Raw genomic sequence first — 16,552 nt, 5'->3', positions numbered from 1 at the left:
GTTTAAAGGTTGGAAGGAACAAGGTCACCATTATTTTAAAGATTCCTATCGATCTGGCATCCATCCCATGCCAATTACTGAGCTGAAGGACAAACTGGGTACTGTTAGTCGTACATGACTGTTGCAATATCAGGTGCAGTATCTTATTTCTGTGCCAATAATTATGCAACGAGTCCACGGGCCTGCGTTGGGAATTTTATTTCCCTCAAAACCATTTCCTGCTGAAGTCCTATTATCTGAGGTTTGTCCTCACCTCCCCTTTCTCTGCCGCTTTCCCCAGAGAAAACCCACAGTTTCCCACTGAATTGGACCAAACAGCAGAACCGGCCCAGCCTTTAGGCAGAGTGGGGCCACTGCCTCAGGTGGCAGAAGCCGTCAGGCAGCACTCCCACAAGTGCCCCGCCTGCCCCACCACCTCTGTCAGTGGCAGAGAATTGGTGCCACCACTGGCACCGATTTTCGGCTACATTGCATCCGTTTTGAGTGAGATCTCTGTAATTCCAGGACTGTCCTTGGAAAATCGGGACACTTGGAAGGTCAGTACAAGGAGCGTGCTTTGAACTCAGGGCTGATCTTGCAACTGGGTGGGAGCAGGTTTCTTCACTTCACTTCACTTCACTTCACTTCATTTCAAATTTATATACTGCCTTTCTATATTACTATACACAAGGCGATTTACAGCAACAAAATATACAACAAAGAGCACACATCATGTAACAATCTGATCCAATGCAAAACGTCCTAATAAACCATACAGTAGCTTTAAAATGGAATGACTTATATCAAATAAAGTAATATTAAATATAATAGTACACAATAAAATTAAATCTCAGAACACCAGCAAATAATAATTAAACAGAAATTCACTCTTAACAATTACAATAAATAATTACTTAAACTATGATCAATAAAAATAACTGAAAGTCACAATGCATCAAGTACAGTAATACCTTGGTTTTCGAACAGCTTAGTTCTTGAATGTTTTGGCTCCCAGACGCCGCAAACCTGGAAGTGACTGTTCTGGTTTTGAAATGATCTTTTGGCAGCCGAACATCCGGCGGGGCTTCTGCGGCATCCGATTGGCTGCAGGAACTTCCTGCAGCCAATCAGAAGCCGCGCTTTTGTTTCTGAACGATTTGGAAGTCGAATGGACTTCTGGAACGGATTCCATTTGACTCCCAAGGTACGACTGTACCTGCTCTGGGTTATGGTTTGGTAACTGGTTATTATACTAGCCAAACTGGGGGCCACGAGACGGAGGCTGCGTACTCCACACAATATGTTGAAAGCACATGGATTTCCCCAAAGAATAATGGGAAGCATAGGGTTGGGAATTATAGATTTTTTGAGGTATCTCCCACCATTTGCAGAATTCGGATACAGAATTGTAGGCTGTGAAATCTGGGGGATTTATTTCTTGCAACCAAGCATCCTCTTAATTCAGGGAATAGGGCGCATCCTGACCCTGGGGCTGGATATGGCCTTTGGAGCCAAGGGTCTTCCCTCGTTGGTCCCTCTCACTGCTCTTCAAATTCCATGCTGGCTGCAGGGGGGGGGGAGACAAGACATTGCAAGTGATGGGCCCCCCAAACTGGGTTGGAACACCAACACGGGGCAGGAGGTAGATGGCCTTTAACAGCTGGAAGAGGAGAGGTGTGTAGATGACAGAGGGAGTCTTATTTGTCATCACTGCGTGTGTGTGCGTGCACATACATGCACGCCCCTGCCATAGGCCGGAAATGGGCGTGTGGGGTGCATATGTTGGGTGCAGAATGGGGCGCAGCTTAGCACCCCAAGCCTTAATGAATTTCAAACACTTGCTAATTCCAGGGATTAGAAGTGTCTAGGACACAGCTTAGCATCCCAAGCCTTAATTAATTTCTAACACCCGCTGGACCCAGGAATTTAGGGGAGTCTGGAACTCATAACAATATATTAGATGGCTTTTATAAAATAAAAATACTAAAATAAAAATACTAAAAAAACCCTCTCTGTCCCATTGGAATCATGATCCAGATGGTTTAAATGGATCCTTTTTGACAATGCAAATGGCAGGCTCCAGATCAGGGTTAAAGCCCGTCTGCTCCCATGGCAGGGTCTCAATATTAAGTGTTCTAATGTCAGGTATACTTACTTCGTTAAAATGAACTTTATATAGTTCAATTAGTGGTGGGGTTTTTTTAGGATTAGTAATATTCTGGCTGTTGAAAGATCACCTGTTTTCAGAGATTCCATACACTCTTTGGTCATTTGTGCCCAAAACTTAATTGTAATATTACTTCATGTCGTTGATTCAGCAGATTCCCTTTTATCTCGTCATGCATTTCCTGCCTCACGTCTCCTCCTCTTCTTTTACAAACTTCCCGGAGGATCGCATTCTTCCATGGGAGTGGCTTTGAGTTTTGCCTAATTAAATTTTATAATACCATCAAAGCAAACAACAATGGTACATTATTATTTTTACCACGATACAAATCACACCACTGACGACATAAAAAAGGAAAGCAAAGAAGCAAGGAATGTGGTCCCATTTAGTAAAGAAGCAGGCAAAGCAACAGGACTTATGTGTATACCCTGCTATGGACTAAAACAAAGACAATCCGCATTTGAAAAGTACTGTATTTTTCGCTCCATAAGGTGCACCTAGTTTTTATTTTTATTTTTTAAATAATATTTATTACTTTTCCAACAATTTAAACACTACAAAAAAGAAGAAAATACAATACAATACAATACAATACAATACAATACAATACAATACAAAAACACTACATAACACTAACACATTAAACTAACAAAACAAAACAAAAACAATTTAAAACACATCAAATAATTTCAGTATCTTATCTTTCATTCACTTATTTCCGCGACCTCCTCACACCTCCCTTTTTGTATTCCACTTCTGTTAATTGTTTCAGCAATTCCTTTCCATCTTCCTCTGTTTTCAATCCTATAATTATCTTAACACATTCTAACCTTATTTTTTCCTTTAATACTCTATTAATCTATTTATACTTAATTCCTTATAACATTTCTACTAAAGCCATATAACTTCATTCCAACATTTTTCTAGCATTCATTAATTTTACAATATTTCCGTAAATAATCTTTAAACTTTTTCCAGTCTTCTTCCACCGACTCTTCTCCCTGGTCTCGGATTCTGCCAGTCATTTCCGCCGGTTCCATATAGTCCATCAACTTCATCTGCCATTCTTCCCGGGTGGGTAAATCTTGTGTCTTCCAATACTTCGCGATGAGTATTCTTGCTGCTGTTGTTGCATACATGAAAAATGTTCCATCCTTCTTTGGCACCAATTGGCCGACCATGCCCAGGAGAAAGGCCTCTGGTTTCTTCAGGAAGGTATATTTGAATACCTTTTTCATTTCGTTATAAATCATCTCCCAAAAGGTCTTAATCCTTGGGCATGTCCACCAAAGGTGAAAGAATGTACCTTCAATCTCATTACATTTCCAGCATTTATTATCGGGCAAATGGTAAATTTTTGCAAGCTTGACTGGTGTCATGTACCGCCTATAAATCATTTTCATTAAGTTTTCTCTTAGGGCATTACATGCCGTAAATTTCATACCTGTGGTCCATAACTGTTCCCAGTCAGCCATCATTATGTTATGTCCAACATCTTGTGCCCATTTAATCATATCAGATTTCACCATTTCATCCTGAGTGTTCCATTTCAACAGCAAGTTATACATTCTTGACAAATTCTTAATTTTTGAATCTAACAATTCTTTTTTCCAATTTTGATTTTTCCACCTGGAAGCCAACTTTTTTGTCCAAATTGTATGCCTCCAAGGTGCACCTAGTTTTTAGAGGGGGAAATCAAGAAAAAAATATTATCCCCCCCCCCCAGCCCCAAAGAGCAAAGAAGCCAAGACAGTGAGCGGGTTCCATCCCACTGGCTGTCTTGGCTTCTGCCATAGCCAGGAGAGGCCGCGCAATTCCCCCACCTCCCGCAAAAGCCCACAGGAGCCACGCACCCTTTAAGGAGCACGCGGCTCCTGCGGGCTTTTCTACGAGGAGGGAGAAGGGACTGACTGGCCGTGTCAGTCCCTTCTCCCTCCTGGGGAAAAGCCCACAAGAGCCGTGTGGAGCTTGTGTGCGGCTCTTGGGGGCTTTCCCTGCCTGCCTCCCCTCTGCATTTGCTCCATAAGACACAAACACATGTCCCCTTACTTTTTAGGAGGGAAAAAGTGCGTCTTATGGAGCAAAAAATACGGTAAGTATGTTGACCAAAGTATTCTAGAGAGAGCACGCCTAGACTTAAAACACCAGGAGGTCCCTCTCAAAATTAAAAAGAACAGTAGATGGTTGGGGTTCATCTGGGCAACGGCATAGCTAGCTGCTGGGGTGCCTGGTGCGGGGGCGTGTCCTGCAACCGGGGGTGGGGCAATCTGGCCATGGGGGTGGGGCGAGCCTCCCTGAGGCTTGGAGCCTCTCCGCCACCTCCCCCTCAGTTGTAGGGTGGCTGAGGGAGAGGCAGTAGGCAGGCGCAAGTCCCCTGATGCCATTTCAGGCAGTGAGGAACCTGCAGGCACCTAAGCCACCACGTCACTCCTAAAAAGTTTCGTGAGCCCATTTTTTTAATAAAAAAAACCAAACTCATTTTGTCACACACACCCCAGTGATGACACCTGGGGCGAACCACACACCCCGAACCCCCTCCCTCCACCACTGCATCTGGGGTAAGTATTGCCATGGAATTTGTCTCATTCAATTTCACCCCTAATGACTCTACAGAGTTGAGTTATCGTCTGTGAAGTCCTTTGTCCACACTCTGCCATACCAATTCTACAAACTGCATACCAATTCTGCTCTTCCACAGAAATGAAATCTCCATTGAAAGAGCCACCAAAATGTGTAGCTTTATCTAGGGTATAATATAGAGTTTGATAAATGGAAGGCTTTATGGTGTAAAGATATGAACTTTTCAGCATGCACGACACTTAAGGAAAATATGTACAAGATGATGTACAGATGGTACATAACGCCGATAAAATTGCATAAAATTTATAGAACAGGCGACAAACTGTGTTGGAAATGTAAGAGTAAAGAGGGCGAATTTATTCACATGTGGTGGACGTGCGAGATTCTCAAAAAATTCTGGGAATCTATCTATAATGAATTAAAAAAAATTTTCAAATATACGTTTGTTAAAAAACCTGAAACCTTCCTGCTGGGGATAATTGGCAAAGATATTAAAGAAGAAGATAGAACCCTTCTTCAATACGCAACAGCGGCCGCTAGAACCCTCATAGCACAGTACTGGAAAACAGCAAAAACCCCAACATTAAAGGAGTGGCAATTTAAATTAATGGATTACTTAGAATTGGCAAAATTGACTCAGAAAATAAGAAATCAAAAAAGTACAAAATTTAGTAATGAATGGGATAAATTTAGAATATATATGGAAATAGAGACAAGGGGAAAATCAAAATGTTAATCAGAAATATAGATGTATTTAAAAAAAAAAAAATCACAGTAGGCATGAGATAACGCTTACTACGTTATAAATTTTATTTTGGAATAGATACAGCAGAAAGATAATTAAGATAACATTATCCGAAATCGAGATAAAGGGAAGTCGATCAATGTTGTTGTAAAATTAATGTTGTGTTGTTTAAGTTGTAAAATTAATGTTGTGTTGTTAAAGTTGTGTTGTTTATGTTGTACGTATTTTATGTTCTTTTTCTTTTCTTTTTTTTTCTTTTCTTTTTATGTTTATTTCATTTACTTTTGTCTGTTGTATGTCTGTGAAATATAGTTATGCAAAACTTAATAAAAATATTAAAAAAAAGAAAAAAAGAAAGAGCCACCAAAATGTGTAGCTTTAAAAGTTTAAATAATGTATCTTGACTCCCAAAGGCACATTCTTCCATCCTCTTCTGAGACAGATGAATGGCAAAAATTTGCTCCTCAAAACAATTAAAGAAGTGCCAATCCAGGATTTATAACCACCTGTGCAGGGGATGGACATCGAACTGTAGATATGGTACAAGTACACTGGAATGAATCAAGTATCACCCATGAATCAACTCGAGTGATTATCCCTTCACGAGTGCTGAAACCGATTTGAAGGATGACACCTGCCAGAGTAATTTCCAGTCTCCCTCAGAAATTTCTCTCCCGATATCCACCTCCCAAATTGCTCATTGCCCCTCCCTCTCCAAATCAGGTTGCTACTAATCAAGGATTTGGTGAGCAGTGGTCACCTCGCCCTTCGCCTGCCTCGGGTGGTGCTGACACAATTTCTCAAATAGTGAGGGGTCTTGGCACATGACAGCATCTTCTAGACTATGAGGCACACAAAGGTTCCAGCAACTCATCTAACTGCTGAGAGATGCTTACCTCTGTGAAACAAATCTTGTACAGTGGTACCTCAGTTTACGAACTTAATCTGTTCCTGAAGTCTGTTCTTAAACCAAGTCTGTTCTTAAACCAAATCCGTTCATAAACCGAGGCACACTTTCCCTAATGAGGCCTCCTGCTGCCGGTGCCCTTCCACCGTTTGGCTTCTGTTTGTAGACCAAGGTAAAGTTTGCACACTGGAACACTACTTTCGGTTTTGCGGAGTTCGTAAACCAAATAGTTCGTTAACAGGGCTGTTCATAAACCGAGGTACCACTGTATTGCATCTTAAGTATTTTTCTCCCCACTCCTTATATTGCTTGTATTGACAGGGGTCACAAAACTGTGGATGATCTAGAAATGGGATAAACATACAGGGATTAGTCTGTGTGCCCAAGTGCCCCACACTTTAAGGGCTGAATGAAGGAACTGATTCTGAATCCCTTAGAGATCTTTTCCCACTGAGGGTAAAAAAAGGGATTGCCCTAATGGTAGGATAATGTGGGCTAAGTTCTGTACCAACTCAATGAGTTTCCAGTCAATTTTTTATAACTTTGAACAATTGCTGGATCTGAAAGGCATCAGTGTACAGTCTCAAGATAGATACCCCTGAACCCGCATTTCCTGATACTTCTATATAGAGCAGCTTTACTTATGCAAACTATTTCCCTCTCCTCCAGTAAAAGAGTCTATTTTCTCCCATCTTTGAAATTCATGGTTAGAATATATTTCAGGAGCCTTTAAATAGCGAGAAATTGGGAAGCAGTGTCATTTTAAGTATGGCATTCCTATCGACCCAAGAAGGTTTTAGTTTCTTCCTTTGGGACAGGTCCTTTTGCATTTCAGTTTACAAACCCATATAACCCCCTTACGAAGTTGTTGAATCTCTTTTGTGGAATGGATCCCAAAATGTTTTAAACTGCTGAATTTCAGCAGACATATGTTGGATTTGCTTTTGTGCAGGCAGGGACATATAAACTCTGATTTATCATTGTTAACCACCAGACCTGCTACCCTCCCAAAGTCATTAATCCTAGTCCGAAGGGCAAGAACAGCAGTTAAGGGACTATTCTAGCATCCATAAAATGTCATCGGCAAATAAAGTAATACATTGGTGTCTCCCATTAATGCGCAGGTCTGCTCCAATGGAAGAAGGCCTCCACTACTATTGCCCTAGTTACCATAGTAATTTGGAACTCTTGCAATTCCCTAAGGCCAACTGGCACCGTGACTCTGGACCTGCAATAGAGTTGCCATGCAGCTGTTTTAAGCTTAGAAGGGCTCTGCAAGCCACAGGACACCTGGGTCCTCTTCAAGGGACAAGCCTGCGCAGCAGGTTTAGGGGTTTCCCCACTGGGAACCTATGAACACTGTGATCATCTGGGCTGGGACTGTGTAGGAGTTCTTATCCTGGCAGCAGGTTCTTCCAGTTCAAAGTTTAATTTAGTTAGATTGGCTACCTCCTTGGGCAGAGTTAAGGGTGACAGGGTGGAGCCATATTTCATAGGGAGATTAAGTTGCTCAGAGGGAGGAGAGGAGCGAAGGAGCGCAACCATCGGGAAGGAGAAGGATCTTTGAGCAAAAAAGGTACCAAGGCAATCCTCTACCTGGGAGGGAGGAAACTCGCTGAACATCCACAGCAATGTGAGGGAGGGAGGAGATGTCCTTTTTGATCTTAGAACTTTCCCCAACATGGTGCCAACCTGATTGTTTACACGTTGGCTCTGACTGATCCCCAGCAGCCATGGTAGCTGATGCTGATGTGTTTGTTGTAGTCCAAAAGACCTGGAGGCCTCACACTGAGGAATCCGAATGACTAAGAGGAGAGACAGGAGAGAGACGAATAACTTTATGGGGGAGGAAGAGAGTAGATGGCAAGAGGCTTGTCTCCTTCTTCTCCTATAAAACTAGAGCACAAAACATAAGAAGAGCTAAATCAGGCCAGTGGCCCATCTAAGCCAATATCCTCCTCTCTTAGGGGGCCAGTCAGATGCCTGGGGGAAGCCCATGAGAAAGACCCGGCGACTCTCCCCTCCTGCCGTTTCTAGAAACTTGCATTCAAAAGCATACACTGCCCTCAACCCGAAGAAGCTAGTAGCCATTGTCCTCTAAGGCTTTGTGGCTAGTAGCCATTGTCCTCTACGGCTTTGCTTAGTCCTCTTTCAAAGCCGTCCAAGTTGGTGACTACCGCTGCCTCTTGTGAGAGCAAATCCCAAAGATTAATTCTGAAGCAGTCCTTTCTTTTTTCCTGTCCCAGATCTCCCTACATTCAGCTTCATTGGAGGTCCGCATAAAATCCGGGTGGGCAACAGGGAGTCAGTCTTTTTTCTTCGCAAAACTCAAGGCTGATTTGCAGAGCTCTCTGCCGGGAGATGGGGCAGTGATGGTCACTGCGCTGGCTTAGTCAGTTTTAAATGCCGGTTAGATGGATTCAGGGCTATCAGTGGTTATGAATCACGGTGTTTTGGACATATCTAGGACACTTCCACTTGTCCTAGAAAGCATGGGTCCAAGCGGCTCTCTGCTTTCTAGGTAGGGGTCCAAGTGGTTTTGCCTTTTCCCTGCCACTATCCCCTAGAAAACCTGCTCTTTAATGCTAAATCAGAACAAACAGCAATCTGCGGAAAATCCAGTTTGCTCCAATTCAGGGCTAAAAATCAGGTTTACCCAGGGGGAAAGCAGCAGGGAAACAGGTGTGGAGAAGTCCTGACTTGAAACTTCCAAGTTCAGAAGCAGGCAGCCTTCCTTCAAATTCCGCAAGTTTGCCGGGAGTGGGCTATCGCCTTCATGTCTGTTTGTGGGCTTCTGAGAGGCATCTGTGAGAAATGGGATTTTCAGACTAGATGGACCTTTTGGTCTCATCAGCAAGGGCAAATGTTCTTACATTTCACCTGCTTTTCTGTGCCCCCTGATTTTCATGATGGTAACCGTTCATAGTATTTTCAGGCAAACTCAAAGCAGAAAGCTCTGAAGCTACGGATAACTCAGTACTCTTCTGAAAGGAGGAGGAAATATTCCCATTGCACTTGGAACTCCCTGCCTATGATGTCAACGTAGTCTTTTCGGCACTGCTAATATAATTGTTTTGCTTAGGCAGGCGGTATATGCATTTTATGAAAGAACGTTAATAAATAATCTCCAGCCCATTCACATGCTGCGGTGTAGTGCGTAGAATATCGGACTAGGGCTGAGAGGAGTCCAGGGAGCTCAGCCAGAAAGCTCAGATGTGCAGCCTCGGGCAAGACACTGTCACCCACCCTAAGCTAGTTCGCAGGGATGCCGTGAGGACAAAATGGAGGACGGAGGTTGGGGTGGGGACCATGTTTGCCACCTTGAGCTCCTGGGGGGGGAAAGTGGGTTAAAAATGTAGCAATGAAAATAAATAAATAAATAAATAAATAAATAAATAAATAAATAAATAATAAGCAAGCAAGCATGGCAAAACGAACAGGGCAGAGGGAGAGTTAGAGAGTGCCCCCACCCCTTACAGAACTTTGTGCTCCAGCTTACATTAACATGTTGTTGGACTCCAACTCCCATGATCCTTGGCTGTCGGCCATGCTGGGAAAGATGGATGGATGCTGGAGTCAAACAACAACTGGAGAGCCACAGATAATTCTTTTGTTGTATTAGCGGCTGGTACTTTTGGGGACTGGAAGGGTGGAAGGCTGCCAGCAGTAGGTACAGCCAGAGCCGATGACAGACAAGAGTTAGGCCCCAGATTGGTTGTTAAGTAAAAAGGCAGGCAGGTTGGGGGCTGGCTGAGGGCAGATTGAAGTTGGTGGGGCAATGCCCCCCTTTGCCCTATCGGATCAACCTTCATCGCAGCTTCCCTGCTGCATACGGCCAATGCTTTGAAGGCAGAAATGACAGCTGGAAAACTGTCAACGGGAGAAATGACAGAGGTCACCTGTGTTTCCTGTGGGCATCATAACACTGACGCTCCCATGGTACCCTGGTCTGCAGTGTTGATGCAGTTGAAACTCCAAGCAAAAATGGTCTTCTGCCAGGAAATAAATAGTCCCTAAACTCTGAAGGGGTGTGTGATTATAGATTCAGAGGGGGGAAATCAGTTTCCAGATGGACATCCAATTGTATCTATGGAGCTATTAATTTATTGCAATACAGTGGTACCTCAGGTTATAAACACCTCAGGTTACAAACACTTCAGGTTACAGACTCCACTAACCCAGAAGTAGTACCTCAGGTTACAAACTTTACCTCAGGATGAGAACAGAAATTGCGTGGCAGCAGCGGGAGGCCCCATTAGCTAAAGTGGTACCTCAGGTTAAGAACGGTTTCAGGTTAAGAACAGACCTCCAGAACAAATTAAGTTCGCATTTAAATTTTTAACATGTGTAGTTTGTCAACCTTTTACTTTATTACAGGTTTTTGTAACTCAGATGATCAATTAAGCCTGTGCATTTAAAGGGTATATTTTGGTTCTGATTAGATATGCACAGCCTGATCCTATGCATGTTCACCTGAAAGTAACTGAAATGCAGTGGTGTTGAAAATGTCAACTGACAGATCCATTTTTCATTTTCACACATAGTTAACATGTTTTATGTGATTTTAAATGTCATTTCCCAAAGTTTCATTATTTTCCCAAAATTTATTCACATTTTACATGTGAATAAAGCAACCAGAAGCTTGACATTCAGGATAACTCAGAATCTCTCTATTTCTTTCTCTAACATTAAAGACCTCTCCAAGAAAATAGACAATAGGTTAATGGCCCTTTATTGCACCAATGGCGAACTAACAAGAATTATTTATGTTAGGAACAAAAGCAAATGAGCTTAGAACAATGGAACTTAAATAGGTTTAGCGTGTTACATTGGTCACAGAAACTCACACCCCCCCACCAAACAAATGAAATGAAATATATTTGTAAACTTTATTCTCTTCTTTTAGGTTTTTAGTATTGAGAGCATCTTGCCTGCATTTTATATGCAACATTTCTTCTGATCAACATACCACCACAACATGCAATTTACGTAGCATAAGCGTGTTGCCATGTGTGTCTTTTAAAGTTTGTCCCAGTTCCTTCCCATAGAATTAAATAATTTTTAGGCTTATTACTTGCACCATACCATCTATGTAGGACATCTTTCAGAGTTTTACAGGAAGAAATAGGCATCTGCCCTCAAGAAGCTTAGCATCTGAAAGAGAAGTCAGATAAGGGTGGAGTTGGACACATGTTAATGCTTTTAGAAGAGAGATAACATATCTCATGTGTTAATATATTTAGTAATTAGATGCCTGTTTAAGTTAATTAACAGTAACTTCAACTTTGGCACGGTTTAGAAAACTGCCAGATTAATTTTTCTCTACTAGACCCCATCCGTTTTCTTGAAGCTTCTGTCAGTTTCCCTTCACAAGCTGGAATTCTGTACCCCTCACAGAGTTAAAATTCCCATAAACCTTTATCAGACTACAGCACCCAGAATTTTCTGAGAGGTAAAATGTGCTTTGAAGGTATAGTGCAGGGATGCAGCCAAACCACTACAGTGCAGTAGCTGCCTGTATAAATTTTATCTGATTTGTAAAGTATTATCAGTGTCAACATCTAATACATCTAACACACAACTTGGCCTTGGAACAAAGCACACACGCAGGCAAAGGTGCTTTGTTTAAACATGTGTTAGATGCTTAACTATATACTTGTTAACTATATACCTCTTAACTATATACCTGAAGAGCGTCTCCACCCCCATCATTCAGCCTGAGGTCCTCCTCCAAGGGTCTTCTGCTGGTTCCCTCCCTGCAAGAAGTGAGGTTACAGGGAACCAGTCAGAGGGCCTTCTTGGTAGTGGCACCCTCCCTGTGGAACGCCCTCCCTTCAGATGTCAAGGAAATAAAGAACTATCTGACTTTGAGAAGACATCTGAAGGCAGCCCTGTTTAGGGAAGTTTTTAGTGTTTGATGTTTTATCTTGTGGGCTTATAGCCGAATAAAGTATTATCTATCTATCATCTATCTATCTATCTATCTATCTATCTATCTATCTATCTATCGTGTTTTTAATATTCTGTTGGGAGCTGCCCAGAGTGGCTGGGGAGGCCCTGCCAGATGGGCAGGGTATAAGTAATAAATTATTATTATTATTATTATTATTATTATTATTATTATTATTATTATTATGTCAATTTTAAATCTCACACCACCATACTTAATTTGCTTTTATAATTCTGTATTTTATTATTGTGTAACCGGCCCTGGGACCTTATGGTGAAGGGTGGGTAAGAAACCTTACCAATATACATAAATATTTATGGAAAATAGATTGGGAAAGAGGATGTGAGTAAGGGGAAACAAAGTAAGGCAGAAAGAATGTGGAAATGGGAGGGAGATATCCAGGATTCCAGGAAAGAATCTCAAAGGTTTAGAATTTAAAAATAAGTTCAAAATAAGTTTGTTTGGGGAACAAATATCTGGGGAACAACAACTGGAGAGAGACCTGTTGGAATGTAATGTAAAAGTGCTGTGTAAAATGTATGAAATATTATTGGAATGGGAGACAAAGGATGAGCAAGTAAAATCCTCAATGATACATTGGGCAATAGATATTGGTCATAATATAGACATGGAAGCATGGGAACGATTGTGGAATATGGATATAAAATTTACAGCATGTTATTGTCTAAGAGAAAATTATACAAAAATGATATATCGATAGTATCTAACACAGAGTAAATTGGCAAAAATGTATGAATCTAAATCAAGTAAGTGTTGGAAATGTAAAGAGAAAGAAGGTTCTTTTTATCATATGTGGTGGTCCTGTAGTAAGCTTAAAGCTTACTGGGAAATAATATATAATGAATTGAAAAGGATGTTTAAAATAACATTTGTAAAAACAACAACCCAGAAGCTTTTCTTTTGGGAATTATAGGGACAGAATTACCTAAACTGTGTAGAAACTTATTAACGTATGCTACTAGAATGGCAAGAATGTTACTCACCCAAAAATGCTAAGAGGCAGAAGTTCCAGCAAAGGAAGAATGGATACAAAAACTTGTGGAATATGCAGAAATGGCAAAACTTACCAGAAGAATAGGAAATCAAGATAACAAACTTTTTATAAAAGAATGGAAATGGTTTATTGAATATTTGCAGATAAATTGTAAACAGATAAGAACATTGGAAGGATTATTGTAATGACCTGCAGTTTTATATGAGTATATATTTAACATAGATGCATAAATGAGCAAATTGAGTTCATTTGGATATGCAGAGGATATTAAAAATAAATTTAAGGAACCACAGAAAGAGGGGGAAAGAAGTCAAGTTTTGAAATGTTAAAATGACTGTAAAATTAGTGAAATGTATAAACTTGAAAAGCATTAATAAAAATTTCAAAATAAATAAATTTAAAAATAATTAAGAGATAGGAGGAATAAGAGAATACAAGAGAAAGGGAAGTGGAGTCTCGCAGCCTTCTCTTTAGGCTTGAATAATTTCCTCTTTATCCTGACTTACTGGTACTTCCTGCCTTCGCAGATGGCGGCCGTTATCGGGGGAATTTCCCGGCTCTTCCAGCCAACGATTGGGGTACTGTCTGCAGAGAAGTTATGCCAGGGTATCAATCCATGGTACTTCCTCATTGGCCTCCGCATGGTTACTCTCTTTTTTGCCTTTGGACCCTGGGACTCCCTCAAGACCGATATGATTTGCCAGTGGCCCAAAGATACTGGCGATGCAAAGACGTTCTGTTCGGTCCTCTGCTATAACCAGCTGTTCCCCATCCCTGTCTCGGCCCTCTGGACCTTCCATTTCATCGCCATCATCTTCACTGTGGCGCTCATGAAGTTTGTGTATGTTTCGACGACGGACAAATCCGGGAAGCCTGGGGAAGCAGAACCAAAGCCTGGGGAAACTGGGTGCTGCGAAACAGTTGGCAAACCTAAATTTGGCGGCTGGAGATACGGGATCTACATCTTCACCATAGTCTTGATTTTGGCCATAGAGCTGAGCTTCATGTGGACCCTCATTGGCCTCCAGTTACCAATTATGACACGAGGAATCGTCACATGCCGCCCGAACAACCCAGTATGCCCCGAAACGGCCCAGTGCGCTCTCAATGGACGAGCCGACAAGCAGGCCATTTTGTGGGTTCTGGCCTTTTGCGCGGCAGCCAACGTCTGCGTCTGCATTGGCTATCTGGCCTCACATGGCGGGCAGGCCTGTGGTTTTTGTGGCGGCAGCAGCGGTGGCGGCACAAGGAAGCCCATGGCCAGTCACTGCGGCAACTGTGATGGAGAGGCCGCGGAACACGGCTGTCTCCGTAACGGAGCAGGATGTCGCAATGCCCAGGGCGATGGCCTGGGATGGGAAGGGGCATATGGCTACCGCAGTGACTGCAGTGCGGCAGGACCAGCAGGATGCAGGTGCCAGACAGAGGGAGCGAACTGCTGCTGCCGCCAAGGCAACAGCGGCGGCAAAAATGCGGCCTGCGGCTGTCAGGAGAATAGGCACTGCCCCTGCTACTTCCAGGGTAGTGAGGCGGGGCATAGCCGGAGCTCCATGCCCACCAAGGAGGATTCGGAGGGGAAATTGCTAAGGGGAGACATAGAACTGGGGCCGGAAAAGAAGAACTGGACTGTTGGAATGATGCAAATGAAAGAGCCAGTGAGGCCTGGGCCCAAAAGGGGCCGAGGTAGCCCAGGAGGAGGGAAGGGGGTAAAATATATGGCAAAGTATGAGATGTGGGGCAAGAGGAGGGTGTAGGGTGGGAGCGAGTGATGGGGAGGAAGTGGAGAGCTACCTTAAAGGATTGCCACAGGGCTGGCCTTGCCACGCAGCCGGGGGAAATGCGGCCTGCCTCAAGGGGCATCATAAAGGTGTAAGAGGAGGAACTGAGGAAGGCAAGAGTGGGGCAGCAATGCACTTTAAGTGGTTGGCCCTCGTGTGGTTGAGTGGGGTGCTATTTGGGCTTCACTCCAGGCCACAGCAGGACGTGGGCCACCATCATTCTGGATTTTGCCTGCACTGTGTCTTGACAGCACGCCAACGTTTCTTTTAATTTTTTAAAGAATCGCGTATTTCAAATGCTACCGTGCGCATAGCGACAAAATGAGTCGAGATCAAAATGACACGTGGAAATGTGGTGCAAGCCCTGCACTCCAGGTCTAGGGTGCTCTGAATTTTCTCCACACACTTTAGACAATTGGACGATTGAAAATGGTAAAATCCCTCTCTTGGATTAGAATAATCTTATACCTTTTTTTTAAAAAAAAATACCTAATTATTTAGTCACTAATGGGTAACTCACTCAACGAGCCCAGAAGTTATTTTCTTAGAATATTTATTTATTTATTTATGGGCAAATAAATGCTACTTTTCTGAAGATGACATGAGAGTGACTTACTAGAAAAGAGAGACAGAGAGAAGCGGCATAAGCTACAATAATAAATTCTATCTGTCTATCTATCTATCTATCTATCTATCTATCTATCTATCTATCATCCATCATCTATCTATCTATCTTTAAAAAAACAGACAAAAAGAAACAAAATAAGGATAAATTAAAATCAGCCAATAAGAACATGGTCAACAACTAGGAGCCAGGAGAAAAATGGGACAGAATGCCTAGACCTTTGACAATTGTGGAAAAGAGGGAGAAATTGCCATTTCAGTACCACTATTAATGGTGCAGGAGCCCGGCTATCTTTTTCACCTGGCTACCTTACCAAGAAGAAGGCTTGTTTTCCCAACATTCATCTAATATTTATACAGATTTCCGCTGCCCACTTCACATATGTTCGCAAGGCCAGCTACTGCATGCACTTTAGCAGGGGTCAGCAAACCTTGTGGGGGCCTGACCCACACTCTCCCAAAAGCACCAACTGAAAAGACCCCCCCTCCCAAAAGGACCCCCGCACACTGACACCGCAGCCGCTAATGCTGCCTCATCTTTGGCAGCGTCGGCAGCGTCCTCTGTCTCGGCAGGGCACAGAGCACAAGCCGCTGGCCTGGGCAGCGAAGGCAGCCTCCATGCTGCCGCCGCTTCCTCCCACTCAGCTCTTCCTGCTCAGCTGCCTCTGTGTGCCGCCCATCTCCTTCCCGCTGAGATGGGCGAGCTAGAGGAAGCGGCTGAGCTGGAAGAGCCGAGCGGGAGGAAGTGGCAGCGGTGTGGAGGCTGCGCCAGCATCGCCGCCCACCCAGAGGCGTCCGCAGCTTCTG

The 16,552-nt window shown here is 43.0% G+C and overlaps 1 protein-coding gene across 1 annotated transcript; it reads left to right on the top strand.

Annotated features, from left to right (window-relative positions):
* Positions 1-7,662: 7,662 nt before the first annotated feature.
* LOC307201867 (uncharacterized protein) lies at positions 7,663-16,158 on the top strand. The gene is made up of 2 exons (XM_079951383.1): positions 7,663-7,954; positions 13,871-16,158. The coding sequence occupies exon 2, from the start codon at positions 13,871-13,873 to the stop codon at positions 15,095-15,097; it is 1,227 nt and encodes a 408-aa protein (XP_079807509.1). The 5' UTR covers positions 7,663-7,954; the 3' UTR covers positions 15,098-16,158.
* Positions 16,159-16,552: the final 394 nt, after the last annotated feature.

The sequence above is a fragment of the Podarcis cretensis genome (assembly GCF_951804945.1).
Source record: "Podarcis cretensis genome assembly, chromosome: 13".
NCBI classification, from domain to species: domain Eukaryota; kingdom Metazoa; phylum Chordata; class Lepidosauria; order Squamata; family Lacertidae; genus Podarcis; species Podarcis cretensis.
The sequence above is the reverse complement of the archived record's forward strand: the minus strand, read 5'-3'. Positions and strand labels throughout refer to the sequence as shown.